The 27088-nt window shown below is 40.8% G+C and overlaps 1 protein-coding gene across 1 annotated transcript in view; it reads right to left on the bottom strand.

Moving 5' to 3' along the window:
• The window catches only part of kcnh8 (potassium voltage-gated channel, subfamily H (eag-related), member 8), a 69698-nt gene that overhangs the window by 28335 nt on the left and 14275 nt on the right, over positions 1-27088 (bottom strand). The window contains exons 2-8 of the mRNA XM_037796112.1: positions 22320-22553; positions 17060-17191; positions 13944-14071; positions 9623-9860; positions 9364-9521; positions 3831-4035; positions 344-553 (exon numbers count right to left, since the gene is read on the bottom strand). Coding sequence (XP_037652040.1) covers positions 344-553; positions 3831-4035; positions 9364-9521; positions 9623-9860; positions 13944-14071; positions 17060-17191; positions 22320-22553 — 1305 coding nt within the window. The remainder of the gene's footprint in view (positions 1-343; positions 554-3830; positions 4036-9363; positions 9522-9622; positions 9861-13943; positions 14072-17059; positions 17192-22319; positions 22554-27088) is intronic.

Below are 27088 nucleotides of genomic sequence, written 5' to 3'. Positions count from 1 at the left end.
CTATTGTAGAAACATGGCGGTGCAACATTGCAGACTGGTTTTGTCTAGAAGGTAACCTGCAAATTGCAAAAAACGTGCAAAAACTCTCGCAAGACTCGCTGCCCGACGACCTATCCTTACTTTAACCATCTGATGAACCTACTACACATGACCTGGCGGACTCCGTAAAATGTTACACACTGAACCTTTAAACCCAGACATGGATCGTGGTTTAGGAGTAGATATAACTTAAATATAATTATACAGTATAATTCTACATGCTGTTGTCTGAATGTAAACAGTGTAAGACGCAAAGAGAGTCTGATTTTTAGAAAAAATATATACACGTGATTGCTGATCGTACCTCCTATAAGCATGACGCAGATAGAGAAGATCTTCTCGACGTCGGTGTTGGCCGACACGTTGCCGAAGCCCACGCTGGTCAGACTGCTGAGGGTGAAGTAGAGTGAGGCGATGTAGACGCTGCGGATGGCGGGGCCGCTGCCGGTCCCGTTCACAACTCCTATGGCGTAGTAGGGCGACTCCAAACGCTTCCCCAGCTCGTGGAGCCATCCTGTTTTTGAAATGGTGTAAATGGAGATATTGATGGATGGTTAGAGTTGAATGCACTCTTATTGCATTTCCAGGCTGGTATCATTGACCCACTCTATCTATCACAAGAGTATGGTCATTAAGAGACAAGCTCATCTGTTGAGAGCAGTATGTAGAGTAATTAATAAAGAATCAAAAGGAGCCTTATTACAAAACCTTCCTGAAGGTCTCGATGCTATCACTACATGTGCACCATAGTTTTCTTAACAATGAGCTGCAGTGGTCATCTCAAAGCTCGGTGCAGTGAAGCATATAGATGCAGACATATGCTGACAGCGTTGTTTCCTAGTTATGGAAAGTGTGGTAAGCAGCGCTACATCCAGAAAAATGGATTTAACAGTGGAAGCAGATGCTTGGGAACCACTACTGATCCCTGGTCAGTACAGTGTGCAGACATGCAGCTGATCCCAGGGGAGCCTCCTGCAGACACTGATGAATGGTAATTGGATGGAAGCCCCTCATAGCTGCCTGACTTCACCGCTCAGTTCAACGTCAGAAACACGTAATTAGGATACAACACATTAATCCTGCCTCATGCACTGACCTGTTATTCTATGACACTGAAATGCAGTAATTGGTTAAGATAAATCTGCATGACCCAGTCAATGCTGACCCGGAACCAGTTATGAAGACACCGGAGCGAGGTAATTGCCAGCAGTGCAGCTCATCGATACTGACCAGAGATCAGCCCAGGGGGTCTCATTATATAAGGGACCCGGAGGCTGAGGGGGAATTACGAGAGGAATCATGCCACTCGCTCAGTCAATTTTACAACACACACACACTTAGCACCTGCATGCAAGCACACACACACACACACAGCTGGTTGTTGCTCTCACATTTTCCTTCAATACGTATTTTTACAACAGACTTAGGAATCAATAAAATCAATGAGGAAATCATAAACTTAAATTAGTCGTTTACTGAAATGTTAAGAAACCCAGACAAACAGCACGCAGTACTGTCTCTGGGGTGCAAACACCCACTCAACATGATGAGTCCATGACATAGTTATTAACAAGGACCTCTCAATACAATACTATGTGTTTCAAACCCACACCTACATGGACTGTTATATTACTGCAGTGCATCTATACTTGTGTAAAGTGCTTCATTATGATAGAGTTTTTTTTTTAAACCTGGTTCTGCATAAACATGTTGAGGTCCACGATGAAAGCTATGTTTACGGGTGAATATCAGATTGTACCTGCTGAACTCCCCCCCCCCCCCAAAAAAAACCCCACTGCAGGTTTAACGCAATGATATTTCAACCACAACTGATTTGGAAATAATGAGCTATGAAACTGCAATGCATCAGAGTATTGACATGTTAACCGAGCCCAACACATACAGTAACATGACAGTTGAGGTAAAGCAGGAATTAAATCTGAACACAACAAATGAAATGGAGTAGAAAAAAGAAGGGAAAGAGTCACCTACATGAAATGCATGTGGGATTTATGTGATTGAAACCATAAAAAAATCTAGCATTCTTTTATTAATGCCAGATGATCAATAAAAAAAAATCCAACCTTTTAGCTTTAAAGCCTTTATTCTGAGCCACAAGCCATGAGCCATTTATTCTACAGATTTTCTTTTGCTCATAAAAGCCCAGTGTTTCCTTTATATTGATTCAGTACAGAAGCTTGACGACGCTGGATAATGGCTCCCTCAGCTAGAACAATGGAGATAAAATGAAAACACTTTATCTGGCCTCACCATTGCACACATATAACCCCCCCAACCCAACATAACCACAAACACCTACATGTGCATCAAGGGCACAACTGTCTGTGTGTCATGCTATTTAAGATCCAGAACATTTTGAATCTGCCACACTCGGAGGGCATTGCTGCTGGACTGACATTAAACCCTTCCTTCTACAAAATCTTTTAATCATTTAAAGCCTCAATCTGCAACTGGTTTTCACCCCACGTCATCATGGATGATGCTACATGGTCCTCATTCCTTTAGCATCATGTCTGATACACGACACCATATACAGGCACACTTCACGTGCCATTCAACTTTCACCACAGCAGCAGGTAGCGTGTATATTATTTCTGTTAATGTCCGAATTTTGTATGATAAAAATAAATTCAAGTGTCTCTAAGGACATTTATTTACTAAATCTGCATCTCAACAATGTTATTATGTGTCATGTTTTGTGGTGAATCAGCAGATTCAGTGTCACACTAACAAAGGCCCTTTGCAGGCCTGCCATTAACATGCGTCTTGGGTGATCCGATCAGAAGTGGACAGCTCTTAGTACAGGTGTGAATGCACTTAAGACACATCGAGATTTGATCACTCAGACCACATTGGGAGGTGGTCTGAGCTGCGTGGCCACATTCTTTTAGCAGTGTGTACGTGAATGTGTCCTGGGCCACATTGAAGGACCGCCTACACAACTGAAGTCCTCTGTGTAAGCGGAAGTACGTACTCATTTGTGCGTATCAAATCATGTAAGATGTCTTTTTCCATGACATCTGAATATTTAGAAAAGCCCATAGAGATATATTCCGAGTGCATCAAACATCTTGGCCAATATGTTATGCGTCGACACGCCAAGAAATAGACCCAGCATGGATGTATAAAGAGAACTGGATACAGCGTTGGAGGTGGGCTCCCGTTCATTCCTATGAGAGTTGTCGTCTCCCAGCCCTCGCTCCAGCCTCACATGAACATAACTCACATAACTAGAGTTAGAATAATGCATTAATAAATCTATTAGTGCATTTTACAACTTGTAGGTGCACTATGGGGGCTTGAAACCCAGTCTGTATTGTTTTGATTTCTTCTTCTTCTTCTTTTCATTTCCAGTAGACTAAGCACAGGAAGTGCATTGCTGCCACCCACCGGTTAAAAATATGTATTCTTAGCAAACTGAAATGATGTACGTGTACTACGTACTTGTACGTTTATTTGCATATAGAGCGGGGAAGTGAGATCCAATCACAAGTGGTCACTCGAGACACATGTGGAGATGCATTCTATTGCCAGGTGTGAACTGATGTACTTAAGAGCTGTTCACTTGTGATCGGACCACCCAAGACGCTTGTTCATACCAAGTGTGAACAGGGACAATGACATAATATATAAGGTATACCACAGGCCTGTGAAATTGCACACAAACATTTCATATCACATTACATTCCCCAGCAACTCTAAACTAAGCTCCAACGGTGCCTGAAGATACACTACCATGGTGCTTAATGGAACCATTTTCCTTTACTCACCGATATCCCAGTTGTAGGCGTTGGCCTCCATCTCCATCTTGCCGATGATGTACCAGATGCAGGCCATCCAGTGGGCCAGCAGGGCGAACATGGACATGAGCAGCGTCAGGACCACGGTGCTATGCTGCGAGTAGCGGTCCATCTTCTGGAGCAGCCGCAGCAAACGGAGCAGACGGACCGTTTTCAACAGGTGGACCACGGACACCTGGGGATGAAGAACAAGGACCAAAGGTGAACGTATTCATAGAATGTTAGACCTATATTGGAATTGCTACCAAAACATACAGCATTGTCTTCACCTCCCTCTCCACCACTGTACCTCCTGAGGGAAACCTGTGTTTCATTCCTTGCTAAGCAGTGATCAAGTACCACAACTACATAACCTCCTTTTCATTTCTTGAGATTTTCTGGTGTTCTGCTGGGGGCAAAGTCAGAGAGACACACGTATAAAGAGAGTGAAACTATGAAAAGTGACGAGCAGGCTCTCCTCTTTTTATACAGACAGTAAATCTCATGGGAAGAGTGATAAACCAGTTTACACGCACACATGCTAATAACACTGCCTGAAGTGATAAAAAGCTCTTAACCATGCTTCATGTCCTCTCCAACATCAGTGGCTGCTCAAATGCTCTCCGATTCTATAATTAGACCTTGACAAATGCTTATAAACACATCAACAATATGATCTATAAGAAGATTTCCTGATGAAGGAGTCCTTGATTATAAAACCACCAATTATAGTAATCAGGCGCTTTGCTCACAGGTGTGTTTGTTTGTTTTTTTAATATCCTCGCCATCACCATACAGTATTTCTCTTCTCCAGCTTCTTTCGTTTTCTGTCCTTGCTCACTCGTTCTTTCGCTCTAACACATTAAACTAGTCGCACTTCCCTCGACTGGCTCACACACACAATGTTCCCTTAAAGTTCCCTTTCACACCTTTCCCCACTGTAGATGTGATGTGAATGTCATCCATTGTGCACCTGCGCCTCAGGCAATCTCCACCAACAGTCTATCATTCGGGGCTCGCCATTGTGTATCCCCATTGGAGATGCACACACACAGAGATGTATGTTGCATTTGTGTGTGTGTGAGTAGGGGGGTGGTGACTGGAGACAGGTGAGAAAGTGGGACAGAAATTCTATGGAAAAGGAACATCTAACGTAATAACTAAAATAAATAAAGGAGGGGGATGTGAAACAGAGGCAACAAAGGAATGATGACACAAGAGGAGAGAGAAAATGTGTGTGTCAGAGAGAGAGAGAATTACACAATCAGAGAAGAGGAGGAGATGTGTGGATGGTCCTTATCAGAGCTGCTCCTGTCCGTGTCCCCAGTATATGTTTTATGGTGGTTTTTCCACACTCTTGCTGTAAGAAATAGAGAACCGGTGCAGCACGAGGGGTAATGAAGCTTCCTGCCGTGCCCTGGGGAGAAGCTCCGTCTCCTCTCCGCCATCTATCACCACCCTGCATCCAACCTATGGAGAGAGCAGGCTGCGCCACATCCCATTCTCCTCCAGCAGCACATGAGCAGTAGGCAATGCAACCTACCCAACAATGCATCCTGCCACTTCCTCCTTTAACTTTTCCCTCTGTACCACTTCCATCTCACCCCTGCCACGCACATTTGCATTTCCTCTTCTCACCAGGTACTTGATTGACTTTTACTTACTTTGTGCACGAGACAGAAATGCCCATTATTTCTCCCCCCCGCAACCTCGCTCTTAGTGCTACAAGCCAATCACAACAGTGTGACTGATCATACATGTTTATTTTAATTTATCTTATTGATGCAGCAGTATCAGGCTAATAAGTATGCATAACACTGTTCTCCAATATAGGCCTCCAGGCCCAGGAGATGCACTCATAAATGTAGCAGTTAAGTATTAACAACAAATTGCTGTCTTTGGCCCAGATGTAAAGACATTATCACTACAGGAGACTAGCGCTCGTATCATCATCTTACGGCTGAACATTTTGTGTAGATGATTTTTATTGTGATGTCTACAAAATCCAATCAAAATTGATTTGTAAAGCACATATAAAAACAACAACCGTGCCGTACACACAAAATATAGCAGAAACCATAAAAACAACACAGTAAAAACACAAAAGACTTGTTTAAAAGACAGAGGATAATAGAGGATAAAAAAGTGTTTTAAGAAGAGATTTAAAGATAGGCAGTGTAGGGGCCAGCCTAACATGCAGAGGGAACTCGTTCCAGAGTTCGGGGGCTGCAACTGCAAAGGCCTGGTCTCCACTGTGTTTCAACCTTGATCTAGGGACAACAAGGAGCAGCTGGTCGGCTGACCTGAGTGACCTTGATGGGATGTGTGGTTGTAAAAGTTTGGAGAAATAGGTTGGAGCTAGCCCAACAACACTAGGAAAACAATAAAATCTTAAAATCAATCAATGTAGCCAGTGAAGGGAAGCCAGTACGGGGTAAATGTGCTCTTGCCTGTGTTCTCCTTTTAAAAGATGCTGGATCAGATATCAGGACTTCAGTTTACTCTCATTAAAAGTTTAAAAAGCGCAATGCCATCCCAGCTTTGATAACCTTGAGACAATCCAATAATGGTTTTAAATAGTTTGTATCATTCTGTTGCAAAGGCAGTTAAATTTGTGTGCCATCTGATATATGACATGATATGAAAGATGGATGGTCAACCAGTTAAGATTTAGCTTTGGAAGAAAATAAGAAGTGCAAGTGAAAGACAGTGAAAATGTAATCTTTTTTTGTTTGTTTTACAGCAACGTTAGTCCTTTAAATACGACTTCAGCATCCTTAAACTACCACGACAGAAAACAAAAAAACATCAAATCAATTAAATTTTATATATAATATATAATTAAATATATTTATTCAAACTATCCTTTCATTATTTTTTGTGAGACACTTATAAATGTGCAGCAGCTCACACAAAATAAGGTGGAAACCTGAGGGTCAGGTGAGGGGAGGATCATGGGAAATAGGAAAATGTGAAGGAAATAAAGAGCATATATGTATTGGATAAACAAGAAAAGTGTGGAAAGGGTGAAATTGGATCACCTGACACACTGAAAAACATGCCATCGTAGAGATATATACGACAAAAACAAAAGAAAGGCGAACACCAGAGAGGGACAGTGATGAGGCCCCTTGGCTCATTTTGGTGAAAGATGGCTTCTGTCCTCAGAGGGGACATCAGTCTGAATGCTCCGTCCTTCTAGGGGACATCACGCAGAACGCTCTGCAATTACCAGCCACTCCTAGGAACTTACGGCCCAGTAGCTCTCTATACACTAAAATCCCAACCTATACTGGAAGCGAGAGGTGGTATTTCCATTAATAGAGTATGGACCCAAACAGGCACCTTTGCCTGAAGCAGCCTGTCACCGTGACCACCCCTCCACTCACGCTTTCTTGCTTTCTTAAACTTTTGTGCTTTTTCCCTTTCCTTTAGTTTATTATATCGGTTTTTTTTGTGCATGTAAAAGGTCTGCAAAGTTATAAAACCCAAAGTCCACGCCAAAGGGAGTTACTCTCCCTCACAGAAACACTGCTCCTGAACTGCCTGAAATGCCTTGCTTGAACTCCTGCCCATTCTTCCGTAACATGGTGATGAAAAAAAAGAGGTGCTGCAGCACAGCCGGTATGAGAAAAATAAAGAGTGTGGTGAATATTAAAGCATGTAAACATGTTAGAAAGTTTGAATCTGAAAATAAGCATACTTGGTCCTCTTTAACACAACTTCCTTTGCAATAGTTCCTCCTTTTTATTATTTTTTATTACTTGTTTGATTGCTGTTGTTCTATCTATATGAGGATTCCCCATACATTTTGTACAAAAATGTAACTTTACATATTGATATGTATAACTATTTAACTAGATACGTGGCAGGAGGGCAATTTATATTGCCCAGAATTATAACAAATTAAATCCAATGTACTCATATATCTAGACTGATGGGTGCACTCGATTTGACTGTTAACAGGCCATTAAATAGGCGTTATTGGTCGCTATAAGCACCAAAGATGTGGGTCATTAGGGGCCTACTACATTGTAAAAGCAAAAGCGAAACTTAAAAGCAATACATTCTAACACCTTGTAAAATTGAATAAAACGTTACATTTTGGACACAAACAAAAAGACTTAGTTAGGTTTAGGGAAACACATTGTGTTTCAGTGGCTTAAAATAGCTGTTTCAAAAGTGAAAGTGAAACTTAACGCCTGTGAACACAAAGACAACTAAACGCTGCAAACCCTGGGATTTGAGATCGCTTTCATGTTCTTTTATACCTTCTTTCGGTGATCTACCATGTGAATAGATGATAAAACCTACTAGTGGGTGTAGCAGGCTCCTATTGACTCACATCTATGGTGCTTATAGCGACCGATAACGCCTATTTAATAGTCTTACAATAGTGTAATCGGCAGGATTATTCATGGAAATAATGTGTCTTGTTTTAAAATGTAATTAAAAGAGCAACTTCAGAAAAGAGACTTTGTTCCTTTTAGTCTTTGTCATCATGATCATGCTGATTATTGTCGTACTTATACTGTTGTATGTAATGTTGTATGTATGTCTTATATCATATATATCATAGGGATGTCATGTCCAAATTATATTTTGTTAAGATATGTCTATTAGTGTAACTGTTGTGTGTTATATTGCAGTTGTAATTGTGAGTTGTGCGTAAGTAGTGTTGACTTGTCTCTATATATATTTGTTCATATGCATCCCAGTAAGAATAGCGTTACTGCAGCTAATAGGGATCCAAATAAACAAACTCTGATAGCTTTATGAGATCCAGTACTGTACGTTGGACCTTTTGACTCACATTACAGTAGTTGAGTGAGTGGAAACAGCATATCTTTGCCTAAATTAGAGGCCAGAAAGCAAAAACTTCCACAAGCAACCAATCAAAACCTCCCTATCCTGCAGTGCTTCCATTGGGTGATATCATTCAGCTGCAGACAAGACAAGAGCGTCTACCTAATTGCTCCAGATCTCCACTTCTTCCTCCATTCAAGTATTCTTAAGGGGGCCATGTGTTGGACCCGACCAGGAAAGAAAAAGGTTTTAATGATACAGGTTTGATTGTTTTCTCAGCCCTTGTACAGTAGCTATGTGGAATCAATACGCAGAATCAAAGAGGCGCTGGAGCAGCGCAGGAAACAGTCCATGCAATCTATTCTTATGAAATGTCAAATGTGCTGGAGGTGTTGCACTTTATGCACCACTGTGTTGACAGGATTAGAGACTGACTGTTACTGGGCAATCCATCAATCATGAGGTTTTGACTTTTACAATAAAAGTCATTCTATTAACTTCTGTCTATATTTCCTAAACTTTTTTTATGTTTGTTTTTACTGTATTTTTTTTTAGTTTTTTTAATCTTTTGTATTGAATATAAAATATTGTTTGGATCTAACTTTTCCATCATTAAAAGTTGTATTTTGAATCCAATAATTATTACATTTACAATGTGAATGTACCGTAGCTCTATATTAAACCCTGGGGGTTAAGCACCAAGCCAATAGTTACTCACCACGCTGACTTTGAAGGCATAGAGCAGGTCAAAGGGCAATGCGGCCACCAGGTCGATGATGAACCATGTGGTCAGGTAATGGATGCAGATCTGCCGAGCGTCAAAGATCACTTGGCCCGATTTGCTGACATAAGTTGTGCGGAAATTACAAACAATGTCTGGCAGGAAAGACAAACAGTTGGTGGTTTGGTTATTGTAAATGCTGGTTATTATAATGATATATTTGTACTCAAATTAGTCGTGCAATTCTGCAACCAACCTATGATGAACAGTATTTCCACTGCGATATCACTGACAGTTGTGCTGCGGGTCAAGTCGTCATCATCCCCGATGAAGCACACATTGTAGGGCACCGTCACAGCTACGTAGAAAGTGGCAAGTAGAATCAGCCAATCCCAACCAGCTTTGAACGTGCTGTAGTGAAGTAAGATGAATTTGGACTTCTTGGCGTCTGCTACCTTGTACTCTGGCAACGCAGGCAGATCCCCAAACACATTCTGGACAGGACAGGATCAGAAAACAGGAGTGATAACGTAGCAGTAACCTGTTACATCCACTTACTTTGTTCTGGTGGTCCAAATCATGGAGCCTGCACCCAAGGCTAAACCAAGATGAGGTCAATACACAAAAAAAAATAAAAATCTTGTCCTCTCTCTAGGTGGTGAGGAGATTGTGTTGCTCAGGCTCTATTTGTTTGGAGATGCCTGAAAGTTGCTTGACATCCTCCTGGATCCATCTCTTCATATGTTCACATTATATATTCGTTATATGGATTGTCATATATTTTGTATTTTCATTATTACTCTGTACACATAACATATATTGCATGTCTGTTCGTCCTGGAAGGGTGATCCCTCCTCAGTTGCTCTTCCTGAGGTTTCTTCCATCTTTTTTCCCTGTTAAAAGGGTTTTTGGGGTTACGTTTTTCATCATCCAATGAGAGGGTCATACTGCAAAAGACATATTGTAAAGCCCCCTGAGGCAAATTGATGATTTGTGATATTGGGCTATACCAGGGGTCAGCAACCTTTACTGTCAAAAGAGCCATTTTAGGCAAAAAATAATAAAAAGAAATCTGTCTGGAGGCGCAAAACATTTGAGCATTGTGATGAAGGTAACACAGTTTATAGTTTAAGTATATAGTTTATAAGTCTAATGCAGTGAGGGCCAAAGTGCAAATGTACGACGGAGTATTAGCGCCACATTGAGGTAAAAAACATCTGAGATTTCCAGAATAAAGTCATAATATTACGAGAAAAAACATCTGAGATTTCCAGAATAAAGTCATAACTTTACGAGAAAAAAAGTCATAATATTACGAGAATAAACTCATAACTTTACGAGAAAAAAAGTCGGAACATTACGAGAATGAAGTCATAACTTTACAAGAAAAAAAGAAAATAATATGTAAAATTACTACTTCATAATACTATGACTTTATTCTCGTAATATTATGACTTTATTATGTAAATCTCCGATTTATTTATTTTTCCTCAATGTGGTTCTAATACTCCGTCGTACGGTCGTACCATAGACCTACAACAATGATAAATAAAAATGAAAATGTAAACAAAAAAACAGTTATTCATTTCCATTTTTAAAAATCCACAGAGAGCCACTGGAGAGGGGCCACATGTGGCTCCGGAGCCACAGGTTGCTAACCCCTGGGCTATACAAATACAATTGACTTGACTTACAAAAAACAAATAATAATAAAAAAAAAACACTTAAAAAAAACTTTCATCTTCTTCTCAATGCATGTGTACTTTGCTGTTTTAATTTGAGTGTAACATTGTTATTTAAGTCTAAGTATAATGTGAAGCAGATTGTAAGTAACAGGCTGTCAGTCTAACTTGCTGTTGCACACTTTGGCCACAGGATGACAGCATTGAGTCATATTGCGGTTACTCCGCCAAGTGCATCATGGTCCTTCTTCCTGTTTACGTGCGGTGCGATGCGAACAACCTGTTAGCATAGTAGAGTTAGTAAAGTAGTAAAGTAGAAGGTAAATACCCACAATATGGTGTAAATATTCCTGGAAGACAGTGCTGAGTAATCTCCGGGAAGTTCGCCGTGGGTTTGGTGAAGCTTGTTGTAATGTAAGTGTCCTTTTATAACTATAATTATTATTTATTTACTGCTGCAGTGTGTTGTGAATAGCATCAAAGATAGTATATTGACAAGAGCAGTAACGCTTCCGCCAGTGACTACCAGTAAAACGTCCGCCTTCAAAGAGCAAAAAGTAAAACTAAATTATTTCTATTCTGTTGTTATATTCTACCGAAATGGCCTGTATTGGACAATAACATAATATATAATAAGCATCTTCAGTTCAAAATGGCGACAGCGGCTAAAAACAAACACCGGCGTTTCCTCTCTTTGCTTCTATACTCTTTGATGGCATAAGCGGACCGGAAGTAAACATGGACCCAGGCTGTTGCCTAGCAACGCAGTGCCGTTGAAAATGTCTATACATGGTACATTCCCAGGTTATCTTTGTGGGCTTATGGTTGTTTAATATGTATTTCACAGGTTTTACTTTATGTTTTCTGTCTATAGCAGGAGCGGCCAAATGTTTTCCCTTCAAGGGGCCAAAACTGGAACTCAATGGTGGGCCATGGGCCAAAAGTAACCTATGTTAAGATGCAAGAAGATACTAGGATCCCAAGGTCCCCTAATTGAATATTATTTAAGCTTTTACATTGTTAACTCCTTTAAACCCACCTGCTGAATACAATTGGGCTTATTCCCAGTCATACCCAATTTATGCATTTCCAAGACTGTTTAGGGGCCGTAGTATGCAGAAATATTCAGATACACCATTTTTAGAAATGTCGAAAATAACACATTTATACTGCATTTTAAAAAACGGCATATTTTTGCCCCAAACTGCATGTGATTATCATAAAGTGGGCATGTATGTAAAGGGGAGATTCATGGGTACACACAGAACCCATTTTCATTCACATATCTTGAGGTCAGAGGCCATGCCAGTTTTTCTTTGCCAAAATTTAGTCTAAATTTGAAGCGTTATTTAGCCTCCTTCCTGACAACTAACATGACATGGTGGGTATCAATGGATTCCTTACGTTTTCTAGTTTCATGTGATACCTTCACTGTACCTCTAAAAGCCTGCTAGGGCCCCCGAAAGATAGCAAAGTCAGTCAGGATCATAGCAGGCCTTTCAAATAATAATAAAAAAAATGCTAACATCTGGCGGGCCAAATTGAACCGGATGGAGGGCCAACTTTGGCCCATGGTCCCCACTTTGGGCAGCCCTGGTCTATAGTCATAGCCCACTGCCGTGTTTTGTTTTTGTTGTTTTTTTCTTTGGAGTAATTTTGCTGTTAAAAATGGCCACAAACTGTAACAGCACGAGTTGCTCTCTAAAATAACAGCTATACGCACGTACTTGCAAATGTGGTCAACAATAAAATGAAAGCTACAAGAACCCCTGAAGTAACTGGGTCTTGTTTGGCATCTAATTCTGTCGGGCTACATTTATAAAAAAAAGCATTTCCAGGTTGATTGTTAAAAGAAATGTCAACAAATTATACAGGAAATACAGTTCTGTAACTGTCAAAGTGCCTGCTTAACAACTGCTAACTCAATTTTGATTAGTTGCATTGTGTTAAATTGTGTCAAAAGACATGCAGCAAAATTATGTTTAACTGCAATTTAACTATAAACAAACTAATATTCAACAATAATAGTGGAATAAATTACTAAAAGCTGCTAAATAAAGCAGCTCAATCACAAACATGTACCTCACTTGTTTACTTAGCTTACTAACTGGAAGCAATTTAAACTAATGCTATTTGTTAGGGACAAAAATAACCTTTTGGGGCCCACAACTTTACTGTTCTGGTACAGTCCCCCCGCTCTCACGACCTTGTTCCTAGCTGCAGCTGTTTCCAGTGAAAAAGTTAAATGCGCTGCCTGCCTGGCACCAAACGGCAGACAAAGTTAGTGACTAGCAAGTGAACATGCCATAGTGGAGCATTTGGCAGCCAAACAGCCAGGTATTTCCCTCAGGAATAGGTAAACACCAAAACAGAGTGCAAAATGCTCCCAATCTCGCATTTTGCACCTTTAAGCTTCTGGCTGTCTAAACACAAGAAAGGGTGCATTACGTTTAAGGTTAGTGAGAGCCAGAGACATTGTAGTAACACTAGCTACATGTAGACCCATTATGTCTTGAAATCATTACTTTTTTTTTTAGACATTTGAACTTTATCCTAATGTAATATCTGTTTTTCTTCTGGTTACAAAGATCTTTGGTGTCTGATTACATCAGATGGGATTAAATTGATGCTACAAATAACAAATGTTCTTGCTTATTTAACTAATCTGTGATAAAGAGCATCAGCCAGTGTGACACGTTTTGTTTACTGGAGAGCTCCTCTCCACTTTCAGACACAATATTTCTCCTCCGCTCCCTGCCCTTTCATTGTGTCCCTTGTGCTTCAATAACAGCATAGATTTACTCACTTCCTATATCACAGTCCACCCACAACCACTTGTGAATGATCCTTCATCATGTTACGTCTTGCCCTGCTAGCTGAAGTGCCAGATGATACCTTGTTGAGTTTAATCTTGCTCTTCTCTCTGCTGTGGAGGTGACCAGAGATGTGGTAGAGCACCGTGCTGCTCCGAAGACGAGCTGAGCTGAATGCAGAGCCTGTTTTCACCCTGCCGCGGCGTCGCTCTGTAAACACACACAGGCACACAAAAGTTAGTACACATCCCCCCTACAATACTTTACCCCCCAAGGTTAACTGCTGATGACTGCTGAATCAGTCATTATGCCTGATGAAATACATATTATTCTGTCCTGAATAGGAAAACATGAATATGCAACAGGAAGAATGTGTCATTTCTGAGCGAATTGCAGTTCGCTTTTGTAAAAGTCAAATAACTTGTGCTACCTGTTGTGATTCACAATATTCAGCCATAAATATTGGTTGATGATGTCTTATTGTGTAAACACTATCTCCAGCTAAACAGTGCAATTTTCAGCTTTGATAAGTCGCTACTGGGGCAGAGAGGCAGTTAAGGCTAGTATGGTAGATTTTCTTTGGTCGATTGCTACTAGGATGGGTTTGTGTGTGCGCTCGCTGGCATGTGTATTTCTTCCAAGTGTATTGTAGTAGTAGATAAAGTAGATAGTGCAGGAGTGAAGTGTTAAGACTGAGCAGATGGGTAATGGGAGAAGGCACTTTATTGCTGCTGGGTTCTGAGCCCCATTCTCACTGTTGTGAACCCACAGGAAAGGACTACGGCCAGATTGGCTTTAGGGGGGATAACGGCAATAACAAAGCTGGAGGATAGAAGTGATAACTGCTTTTGAGTGTCCTTTGGAAAGTGTGTGTGGTGTGTGTGCGGTATGTGTGCGGACCCCAGACGAGGCGAACAGACAGGGCCCATCCATAATGCCGTGCAGCCTTGGGGGACGCGACACGGCAGGAGCACAGAGACAGAGACGTGCTTATTTTTAGATCTAATGAATTTCCCTCCACTTTTATAGCCCTTCTTATGGGGGTAGAGGGTGAGCATAGCTGGGGAGGGGTGGGTGTTTTGTATAAGGGGGGAGGCCGTAGGCATGTAGGGCAGATAGGGGAGGTGTACTGTAAAAGCAGCTGGAAAAGATGAGAAACAGGTGATGGAGAGAGAGAGAGAGAGACGGGTGAGGAAAGGACAGAAAAAGGAGAACGCAGAGAAGGTGAGGAGAGGAGACTGTTGACGCCAGAGACTGGGTTTCCCCCCTTTTCACACACCGTCCACATTGTCCAGACAGAGAGCTAACTAGGTCACATCCGAGGTGTCTGTCTGTCCTTGAAAGGCTTCCCCAAAGTGGATGGAAATGCCCCAATGATGTCATATTGTCTGCTAGGGGTGGGAAAAAAATCAATTCACCTATGTATCACATTTTTTTTTTTTTTATGATTTTTAAATAGATGTTTTTAATGCCAGAATCTATATATTTGCTTCATTTGAGTCTATGCGGAAGTAGAAGGCAGTTACCGCTTTTATTGTTGTAGTCTGAGTAACGTGACGTCATATCCGTTCCGTATCCGTCAACCAAAACAAACCACAGCCGGCCGCAGCGAGACGAGAAAGCAGAAAACGGTGGAGGTTCCACTTGGATACGACCTGCACCCTCACATTTTAAATCCAAAGTGGTAAAAACTACACATACAGTAAAGTATGGAAACACTTTATTAACACTACATTACCAAGAAAAGCAGAGCTAGACATCACGGCTAAAGCTGTATGCTAACTCCGTCATGGACAGGAAATGTTAAACGCTGATATATTTGACTTCAGGACATCTCTGACTACATACTTGCTTAAAATCAAACATTTTTTTTTGTATTATTTAGATATTTTCCAAAGTAAAAGTCCCTAAAAGTGTATGATTCAAATGTTTCCCATGGTCCTGTGTTAAAAAATAAATAAATATTTTAAATAAATCGCAATATCGAATCCTAATACTTTTCTAACTTAAAAATCGCAATACATATCGAATCTGCACCCAAGTATCGTGATAGTATCAAATCGAATCTCCAGGTTCTTAATATTTCCCTTTTTAAACACCTTTAATGATCCCAGGTTCCATCACTGACGATGTGCATCAGCAGATATATATTTAATTCATGATTTTATTTCCGTCCGTAATCATTGATAAAATTATTTTCTATGCACTTTGTAACTTTGGTGTTTTACAAGCCAAGTTTTCCTCTCCCTTCTACACCCCTTTCTAACTGCAGTGAGAACAGCATGAAAATGCAAATGTTTTGTGAGATTCACGGGCATATTCTCATTTAAGTTCGCTTGTCAGACCCAAACCCATTATAGTGAGGCGTTGGTCGCTGTCTAAAAGCATGCTGCATCAGCCCCTTTCGTTTTCTATGAAAAGCGTTTCATTATGTGGGCAAAAATAACCTTGCTTTCTGCTTCCTGTTCTCCCTTATTTACAATAATGAGAGTAATTAGGCAAATCCAAGGGAGGCAGGCCTGAGATGAGAGCAGTCAGTTTTGCTGACTTCACTCACACGCTCACACATTGACCCTCCCTTTTGCTTTGTAGGAGGCTTTTGGCTTTAGCTTAGGTGTTGCCCTTAAGGTAGACCTTTGAGGAAATTGATTTTTTTAAAAATTGCAATTTTGCTTCCTTTAGTTGCTCTTTGTATTTACAATGATGAATATAATTAAAATATGGGAAGGAAGGATATATCACAGCCAATGCTGCACCTTTATCCTTAGAACAAAATATGAGATTGCATAGGGTTTCCCAAAAACAGATTACAAAATACACGACAATAATTACAAACATTAAGCTGGATATCACAGAGGTGTGTCTTTATAATCTAATGTCGCTATTTTGACTCATCAGGCTGTATGAGAGATAAGCAAGAATCTATCAATGCACATTCCCCCACGGAGGTTCATATGAGACGGTGTAAAACATATTTATTTATTTATATATATTTTTAATTTCCATTGTAGTTAAACAATAGGCCTACAGAAAAAAACACCCTGCGCCAGTGCAATGGCCTTAACATACATTCCAAACTAAACAAAGAGTAAACATGTGAGAGCTTTATATAATGAGTGGACATTTCCCTCTCTTGTCTGTGAACCATTAGAATTCATTCAGTAACAACTCATCTTCCGCATACACACACATACTGACCTTCCTTCTTGTCCTCTTGGATGGCTTTGGCTTTAGTGTCGGTGATGTCCTTAAATGAAGCCAGAAAGAGCACCACGTCTCCCTTCTCGTTCTTAATTGGCACAATGTCCAGCAGGCACCAGAACAGCACAGCTGAAAGAAGAAAAAAATACTCTTATTAACACTTTTATGCACCATCTCTGATTATACTCGGAATGGATTTAGCATGTGTGTTTTAGAGCTACAGTTTTGATCCCCGGACTTATTAGTCAGCCTATCTACAGTGAGAAGTCCCCGGGGAGGAGCAGAGCCTTAAATAGACCAAGTCGCTGTTCCCCAGGCACAGCAAGAGATGAACCCATCGCTGAGGTCCCATCTCCTGTTAAATGGATTGCTTTTCAGAGGAACTGCAGGTCAGCGTGGGTGTTTCTGCGTGCTTGTGTTCGTGTGCTTGTGCTCATTACTGTATCACTTTTTTTTTAGTTTGATTCATAAAAAAGATATGAGAGGAAACTGATTATGTTTTGGTTTGGCAAGTAATATATCATTATGTACATGGGTGTGTAATCACTTCAGTTACGTTAGTCTTCAATAATTAAAACTGCGATAATCAATATTTTATAATAACAAAGGATTAAATGAGGATGTTTATGTGACAAGGGGTTGCCTGTGGTGATAAACCTGCAGATAATTACTGAGCATTTTCCCATCTTTAAGCACATTTAAGATCTTGTTAATCGTTGGTGGAGACCAAAACAGAGCTACAAAGAGAGTAAACAGTAGAGCTGTCCATGACCAAAAAAAATCTTATTCGACTAACACTCCATCGATTTTGTTGACCTATTGATTAATTGATTTAATCTACAGATCTGTAAAACTGAGTTTCTCCACAAAGAATCTCACAAAAGCACCACTTTAAATCTTGTGTTTACCAGAAATGTGCTCATAAGCTTCTTGGAAATAAGTCATTCAGCATGAAAAAGCATAAAAACGACTAAAGAAATCTTAGTCGACTAAGACCAAAACGACTGATTAGTCGACTAAGAGGGGGCAGCCCTAGTGAACAGTAAACTTACATTCAACAAGTGGCCATAAACAAGACTCCAAATGAATGCTAATGTTGCTTTGCGTCTGCTGGATGTGTACAGTGAATTGGCAACTTTTTGCTAACAAGTTCTCCATATTAACCTTATGAGGTGATAATATATCAATAGTATGTTTACAGTTTGTTGTGGTGCTCCCAAGTGGCCAAAAATCAATTAATGCAGATATACAGTACGTGATCCAATTAAGTCAAAAGTAACTCAAACTAAATCTCAACTGTGTGATGGGTTGCCAGCATATTTGGTACAGACATTCATGATCCCCAGAGGACGATGACCAGCTGCTCTGAAAAGGCCTGAATTCCCATCAGCCTCAGCTGTACTTGTTATGTAATACTAACGTGAATGCTAACTTGCCAACGCTGGTGTACTAATAAGCTTAATGGTAGCATTGAGAGTGCTACAGGAATGAGTCCTAAAACATGGAAATGAGCATTTTAGCACTTCTGGTTCCCTCGTCTGGAAGTCAATGGGTTTTTGAAATGGGTTTTTGAAATAAGGTCTGTGGTTAACACAAGCTTAAGAGAATTTAGCGTTTTGTTCTACGACATATTATACATCTATAAATAACCCACTCATTAAGCTTTTATGTGTCTTAAAAAAGGTGGTTGCTAACAAGCGGCTAAATGAGACTACTAAACATCATCACGCCGACTCGTCTGCCTTTACAGCCTCGTTGTGTATACTTGCGTTCATTTGACCGTGATGTAGTTCGTTAATAGCCTAATTTTAGCTTTTTTTAGGCTGAGTCTGGCAACATAGAGCTGAGCCTAACAGACTAAGTCTGAGATGTTCTGAACTGGCCACCATATAGAGGATACACCTTTTCAATTTGGGTAACAACACGGTCTGTCTTCTGGCTCCAACTTTGAATTTCTTTACCGTTCTTCTTGTAAGAAGAACAAAATTATGTTGAGCATTAGAGCGTCTCAGGGGTTTTCAGTTTTAGCCTTGTTAATGTTAATTAATTAATCACATCAAATTCAGTCTAATCTGCATCATGCTGTGGAAGTGGCACTGGTATATGTTTTTCCTGGTAGTGTTATTAGACGGAGGGGTGTTTTTCATGTTTCCTCTTTGATAGTTTAATTATTTAATGAAGTCCTTATTCGAAGGTCAACTAATAGTTTTGTCATCTTGTCACCTTTTATCTTTAACCTCAAATACTTGTCATGTACAGTAGATTTTGTCAAGCTGAACGGCTTCAAAGCAGCGGTCATGGTTTAACTTTCATCCTTTTCTAGACTAGAAATGAACTGCTGATGAAGAGGGATTTCCCACGGAGTTCCCTCCCATCACTCCCACTCACTAAATCTTCCTTGCCTGGTGATGACTCAATCACAGTGTTTTTTGTCTCTGCGTGTGTGTGTGTGTGTATGTGTGTGTGAATATCTGCATGCATGCGAGACAAGGCAGCACTATCAAGCACACAGCGAGACAGAGAGCGTTCCTGATTGCGAGCACGCAGCTTCCTCTTTTCTCAGGCTGACAGACGGAGGACAAACCGAGTCAATCAGCTACGTTTACTTTCAGGACTCCGCTGTGACAGACGGAAAGAGCGGGATGAGACAACATAAAAAGGCAGACGCAGGGAAAGAAAAAAAAGCAAGATAAGCAGGGGAGACACACAGACTGGCACAAACAGTACTATGTGGAAATGGTAAAAGATGTGGGTGAAAAGAGAGACAGAGGGAGATGAAAGGTAACAAGAGGAAAGAGAACAGAAGGGAAAAGGAGATCTGTGGGGGGATGACAGAAAAGACAACAAAGCAAGAGACAGAGTGGTGTAGACAGTCACATCTGTGGTGGTATTAACAGGGCTGTGTCTGTGCAAACTGCACTGAGTCATCTACGAAATCTGCCTTTAAAATATTTCTTTGATCACAAATGAGATGTGCAACCACTACCACTTCTCTGTGTCTGAAACTAAAATGATGTTCGTCGGATAGATACATCACTCAGCCAGTGAGCAGTAAGGGCAAAACAAATCAAAATAACCCCCTCCCGAACATGAACTGATTATCAGGCGAAGAGTTTGTCCAGTTGTCATGGAATTGCAAATGTTCAAATATCCATTTTTTTGAGCACTTTATATATTTCTTGTCCACATTGGCTCGGAAAAAAGTAAAAGTAAAAAAATGTCAAGTAACTTTGGTGTGAAATGACAACAGTTCTCTTCCCAGCTCGTCATATACTGACACTTTGTCAGACCCCTCGGCATCACTTTTTGGTCGCAGTAAACACGTGCTTAACGCTGTGAATAAAAGGAAAATACTTGCTTAGGTTTACTGTAGGCAACAAAACCACTTAGGTTTAGGAAGAAACATAGTTGGTCTTATAACTACATTGTTTGTACACTGAAAATATGAGTAACATGAGACATGAACGATCAGCTGATTGTAAAGTGAAAGTGAAAAGTTTGGTAACTTCAAATGGGGTTGTGTTTATCGTGTTCACGAGAAGTGTCCATATGAATACCCCTCTCTTGTCGTATTCACGACCTCGTAAGTGAAAAGTTCACGAGTTTTGACGTGTTTGTTGGCGTTGTCAGAAATGGCGTAGGCCACGAATGTAAATTTTTCGGTGCATAATAAGTGAATATTATAATTTTAGTCGCATATTGTTTTTCTTCGTAATTTTATAATATGTCTGAGGTGAAAATGTTGATATTCCCAACGGCCTCATCTTTCTCCTCTGTCATTATGCGTTTGCATTTCATGCATTATGTTACTCGCTTGTTAGCTTGCTAAATTGTTAGCCTCTGTGGCTTCTAGATGCCGTCAGTAACGTTAATATTGCCATTGCTCAGCAGCGGTGTTCTCACGACTTAACCACTTGAACGCCAAGCATATCATGTACATGACTTCCCATGTTATAAACACAAGCTCACGAGTTTCATTTAAAGGCACCAATAACGCACGGGACACAAATAGCGGTCTCCTGGATGTTTGAGTTTTATGTTCTTTCTTTTGTGTTTGTTAGCCCCATCTTGCTCCCCTCTCGTCCGCCCTGTGTGTCTCTTTCGCTGTTTTAACTACGTCACCACAGTCATTCCCTGTGCCTTTTCCATGTGTGTTTACTGTTGCCACAAATGGGTTTACATTATAGTTAATGGAAAGCTCGGTGCGTCTCGTACCGCTGCTAAAGGGTACCCTGTGCATCGGTATCGAACACCGACGGCCGTGACAAAGCACCGGTATTTGACGCCCTGGGAATGAGAACGGGCTTTAAATGATCAAAAGCTCCAGAACAGCTACGAAATGGACCTAGTAGTGAGACCATTTCATCTACATTTTGCCAGGAAGTGAGGAAGAAGCTTTCAAGTCTCAGTCCTCTGCAGAAATGAGAAAGCTTGCGGTGCTGATACTGTGTAACAAATAACTGATTTCTCTTGATTTGTGACCGAGCAACTGCAGAGGAAGTCACCAACTAACACAAATGCCGCCCGGGTTCATTTTAAAACCACACACACACAACAGAATCTACTGCAAAACATGAAGCATAAAAGTGAAGAAAACTCTGCATTAACCATGCAAAGGCACATGGCACCATCCCACATCACAGCAAGCATGTATCCACTGATGCCGAGACGTGCTCATTATTTCCGACTTCATTTTGTTCACAGGCCAGCTGGCTGATCAGCGAGGCACACACCAAACCATACTGCACCACGGCTAGCTACTGGGCTCAGTGTAATCGAACGAGACAGGGTTAAGGAGTCACTAGATGACAGCGATGACAGTTTAATGTGTCTCAGCGTTAAATAATAACTGGAGGACTTATGTGACTGATTGCTTAGTTTAATCACCTTTTAATGAGAATGGGCCAATAAAAAAAGTTATACATCCATTAATCCAGCCATCTATCCACGGGTCCATCTATGCCAATTTAAATGTGGCTTTTCCAGAAATAGCCACAGAGAACTGCCATCCATTTATGGAAATACGCCAGTAATGTCCACCATGGTAATCGCTCTGTCTGTGCACTCTCTAATGGCTTTCTGTGCTTGTCTTCTTGCCGTGGTTCCAACACTTAATTGGTAAAGTGTTGAGGAAGACACATAGCCTGTGTTTTATGGTAAAGTGATTGAGCACAAAAGAGCAGCAAAATAACGATGACAACAATTAAACCAACAACTCAAACACAACTAAAAACAAAGCTAGCTTTCCACTACTTACCTGTCTTTTTGTAGAACATGATCTCATCTTTAAACTCCTTTCGCTCCTCCAGGGCTTCATCAATGCTGAGGATGATGCTTTCGCTGGTCTCGGGTCCGTACAGGAACTTACAGGCGCAGCTCTTCTGCATGACCTCGGCCCGAGAGAAGCCTGTAAGCTCACAGAAGCCATCGGAGCAGTAGACGATGGGAAAGCCCTTCGACACCTGTGCGTTGGCCAGGATGAAGTTGCTGTCTGCGGGAGAAAAGGGAAGAAGAGGCGAGGTGAGAGGACGACAAGGAGCTGAGGTACTTACATTATTCTTGAGGCAGTGGGGGGTTGGATTTATGGTGGCATTATTTTATTTTTCCAGCTTGACACACTCATGGATGTCTTTTGTGTCCCAGAGTTTAAAGAAATAATTAGGCAGCGAGTTTTACCCAGCTTTGCTCAATTCCCAGATTCTCTGAGAAGAAAGAAAATACACTGTTAAGCTTCACTATTTAACATATCTTCACACTGAACGCAGTGACATACAAAAATAACATCCAATGTGTTTTTCTGACTCTAGGCAAGAAGGAGAAATAGTAAAACTCCCCACAGACCAAACTATAGTTTTAAACTATTCATTATTTTGCTCCTTCAAGAATCCCTGGAGATCCCAGTAATAATCCCTAGACATCCACAGACCCATATCGCTGCACATATCTGGCAAAGCAAAGTATAAATATAATTAATTAGCACTGGTAATAGTAATTAACAGTAACAAGAGAGGTTGTGTTTTTAAACTTCAATTGACTAAGCATGAAACCTGCTATAAATTTTGTTTTGGCCACTTGGGAGCAGCAAAACAAGCTGTAAACACAACAGCAGGCACAGATTTTTGCAATACTAACGTAAAGAAGATCCGCCGTTACACCGGCTTTGCTTTTTCACACTGAATGAAACAGCGGCGGCATAATGCCACCCGAGTGTGTGATTTTTTAGATAGCACGCCGGCATCGCAAGAGCAACAAGGGCATGACGTTAAACACAACAGCGTCTGTGTCTAGTATGTGTGACTCTGCGACTACCTCCGCTGCCGGCTCAGCTGTGGAACAACTCTGTCCACCCTCTCCGTCGCCGTACCTTTCATACAGAACAGCGAGGCAGAATAACGGCACAACATTGCCCCCTTGGACAGGCTGTGAAAGGGGTTGTTGACATCATCTCATCTGAACATTTTAGCTAATAGTTGCATATTTTCACATCCAGCAGACATAAACATTTATTTGGACTGGTGTTTCTGGTCACCCGACAAATGAAAGTCCAATAATCTCTCTCTTTACCAGGAGCGACAGCAACGCTGGAATTGTTATCACCTTGTGAGTCTGTGTGTGATTCATCGTAGTAAACTGTGTGTCCTGGAGGCACCTACTGTAGCGGGAACTACCACAGAAGCAGTTTTGAGTACTTTGCCAGGCGTTTATATGTCCGTCTGTTGACAGATTTTGCCATCATGATAGCATCACAACTGTGCAAGATGCAGCCACGAAACTTTACAGGTGTGTAGTTGAGATCAAAATGAAGGCCAAGTTTGAAGGGTAGAGGGGTAGGCAGTGGGATACGGGCCACTGGCCCCCCCACTTTACATCCCTGGCCTGATTTTGCATCGTGACGGTAGTTCTAGTTTAGCTCTGTTTTTGGTCTCCACCGACTCCTGAGAAAAATATCTGGCTCTTTCGCTAAATGCTAATCACTCACAAACTTTATCTGATTTTGCAGCCCATTCTCATTCCCAGGGCGTCAAATACCGAGGCTTTATCACAGCTGTCTGTGTGCTATACCACCGCACAGGCACCCTTGAGTGCCGGTATTAGAAGCACTGGGCTTTCCATTGACTAAAACGTAAACCCACGTTACAATCTGCTGTTCGTTTGTGTCCCGTGTTCACAACATTCAGTGTCATTTCCACTTTACAAACGTAGTAGTTTTAAGCCCAACCATGTAGTTTTTTCCTCAACCTAACTAAGTGGTTTTGTTGCCTAAACCTAAAGTGACACCAAGGGCCGTGACAAAGTGGCCGTATGTGACGAGTTTGGATGAGAACATGTTTGTCTTTGTTAGTGCTCAGAAGGTAGTGTGCAGTGGGTTTAACAGAGCTTTCTGCTGTAAACATCTGCCTGTCGCAATATGGCTGAAAAGGAAGTTGATGAAAGCGGTGAGAGTGAACCAAACTGTAAATTTGCAGGCCGTCAAACTAAAAACAGTGAGCTGAAAGATGCTAAGGGCTAAGAGGAAGAGCAGAGATGGGTGGTAATTCTCTGTGGGTTGGTCAGTATGAGAGGCACCTTATACGTAGTCATTTGATCCCTTGTTTCTATAAATATTGATAAGAGCAGCTTGATGGACATGACCTTTAGCCAGCTCATCTAGGATGTTGTACCACCAACACTCTGGTTGTGAGACCACTGCTCTCACAGCTTCCACCACCCACTTTTGAATCTTCAGATAATAAAATAGGAGCAAATTCAACTGGTCAAGGGGTGCCTCTCTGGCTGTTTCACTGAATCACTCTCACTAGCCACTGGGGCTAAAATGTGACCCTTAACCCACAGGTACACAGGCTGATGAGATCCTCAGCTCCGGTAGATAAAGGCTTGTGTGGGCTGCAACACAAAGGTAATTTACCTCAATAAGTGGTATATCTGCAAGCCGAAGAGCAATGGAATCCTACTCTTGAAACTCATTCCCTCGTGTCAAGAAACCGACCCCGAATTCATAATACTTTTAGTTGCAGTAAAGAGAGGTTACGTGTTGAGGAGAAATTTGGATAAAGAAAAGAGTGAGCATGAGTGGAGAATCACTGGGGAATGTGCTGGAGTGATGACAGTGAAAACAGAATCACATTACTGCTGAAGTCGATCATAATTAATTAGACTATTTGTGTCTAGCTCTAAATACCTGGTTGAAGTGGACCAGCTGTTTATACCTGAATCCATCTATTATGTCACACAAACACACATACACCCCCAACCACACAAACAAACACCCACAGTGCCAATGGAGGGCAGGATGATGCTGAGCTGAGCTGATAGACAGCTAATGTTTACAGTACAATGCCCATTATACAAGACGGTGGACTATTATGGTTTGGCAGATTCTATAATGTGCGTGGATGTAGGTGTGTGTATTTGTGTGTGTGTGCGCCTGCTCAAACTAGCCCCTGAGTTGCATAATAAAATGCAAGCTTCAAACCACAATCACACATATTTAAAGGTACATGCAGCATTATTATATCCAATACAATGTGGAGACAGTTGTATGATCACAGTAAATTTATGAGTCACACACACTCTTATACAGAAACACCGATAGCGACGTGAACCTGTTTATAATCATTGCTTGAGACATCCTACAAAGCAACTTGTTTCAATTACATTTCATTACAAAAATCAATTTTCTGCATCAATAATTCCTTTTTCCGCCAACCCCAATGTTTAATTGTTTTATGTAGTACGTCAGGCTTTGTTGAAGGAAACCACCTTAGATTTGAATGGGGAATACAACGGCGGGGAACGAAACCCTTGTATACGTCCCTCAAGAGGTACGAGCAACATGTTCCTTTTTATAATTCCATTCAGCGATCAACAATTGCTTCTGCGCACCTGCTGACACTCTAAGAAATTGCGATTCATGTCACTTTCAGAAATGTGGGAATAGAGAAAGTACCTTGAGATTATGCAATACAGGATAATTCAGTTTTATTAAAGCTTGATTATTATTTTCATCATTTCTGTTGCTTACACAGATCTAGGAACATACTGTAGCAGCATTGCATAATATAATAATTTCCTAATGCAGCTGGGCACTGTAGTTTTTAGCAGACAGGAGTAAATATTGTATTTTTTGGAGACTATTTTCATTTGGTGCTCTAGTAAGTTTTGTCCGGTAGCAAGTAGTATGGAGGTTTGACTTAAAATAAACTGCAGGGCCCATGTTCATCGTAATGAAGGAACATGTCCCCCAGTGCAAAGGTGTGGCTTACAGTATTTACGTGTTTTTTGGACAAACTTCGTGGTCTATGGCTCAGAGAAATAATATCAGGCTTTAGCCACACAGATAAATGGCTTTTCTTGAGATTAGTTGATATTAAGAAAAATATAGATTATCACCAAACGTATCCTTCAAAGGATAATTCCAATTTATAACAATTAGGGCTGTCAAAGTTATTGCAATTTCATTTTAACGCCACTAATTTCTTTAACACATTAACGCAACTTGCGATTTTCAGGTTGTAGCGGGCTCACTTTTAAAGCTAGAGTGAAGATACCGGTATCACATAAAACTAGAAAACCTAAGGATTCCACCAGTACCAACATACTAGCTTGTTGTGAAGGAGGTTAAATAACCCTCCGAACTGAAATGGTCATTTTCACTGGGGTCCTTTGACCTCTGACCACTTTATGATAATCACATGCAGTTTTGGGGCAAGTCATAGTCAAGTCAGCACACTGACACACTGACAGCTGTTGTTGCCTTTTGGGCCTGAGTTTGCCATGTTATGATTTGAGAATATTTCTTATGCTAAATGAAGTACCTGTGATGATTTCAGGACAATATTTGTCAGTATTTTCTGTTGTTCATTGATTTCCGATAATAATTATATACATATATTTGCGTAAAGCAAGCATATTTGCCCACTCCCATGTTGATAAGAGTATTAAATATTTGACAAATCTCCCTTTAGGGTACATTTTGAACGGATACAAAATTTGTTATTAATTTGCAATTAATTGCTTAATTAACTA

The sequence above is a fragment of the Sebastes umbrosus genome, chromosome 15, assembly GCF_015220745.1.
Source record: "Sebastes umbrosus isolate fSebUmb1 chromosome 15, fSebUmb1.pri, whole genome shotgun sequence".
Classification (NCBI taxonomy): domain Eukaryota; kingdom Metazoa; phylum Chordata; class Actinopteri; order Perciformes; family Sebastidae; genus Sebastes; species Sebastes umbrosus.
Note: the sequence above shows the minus strand (reverse complement) of the source record. Positions and strands in the feature narration are given on the sequence as shown.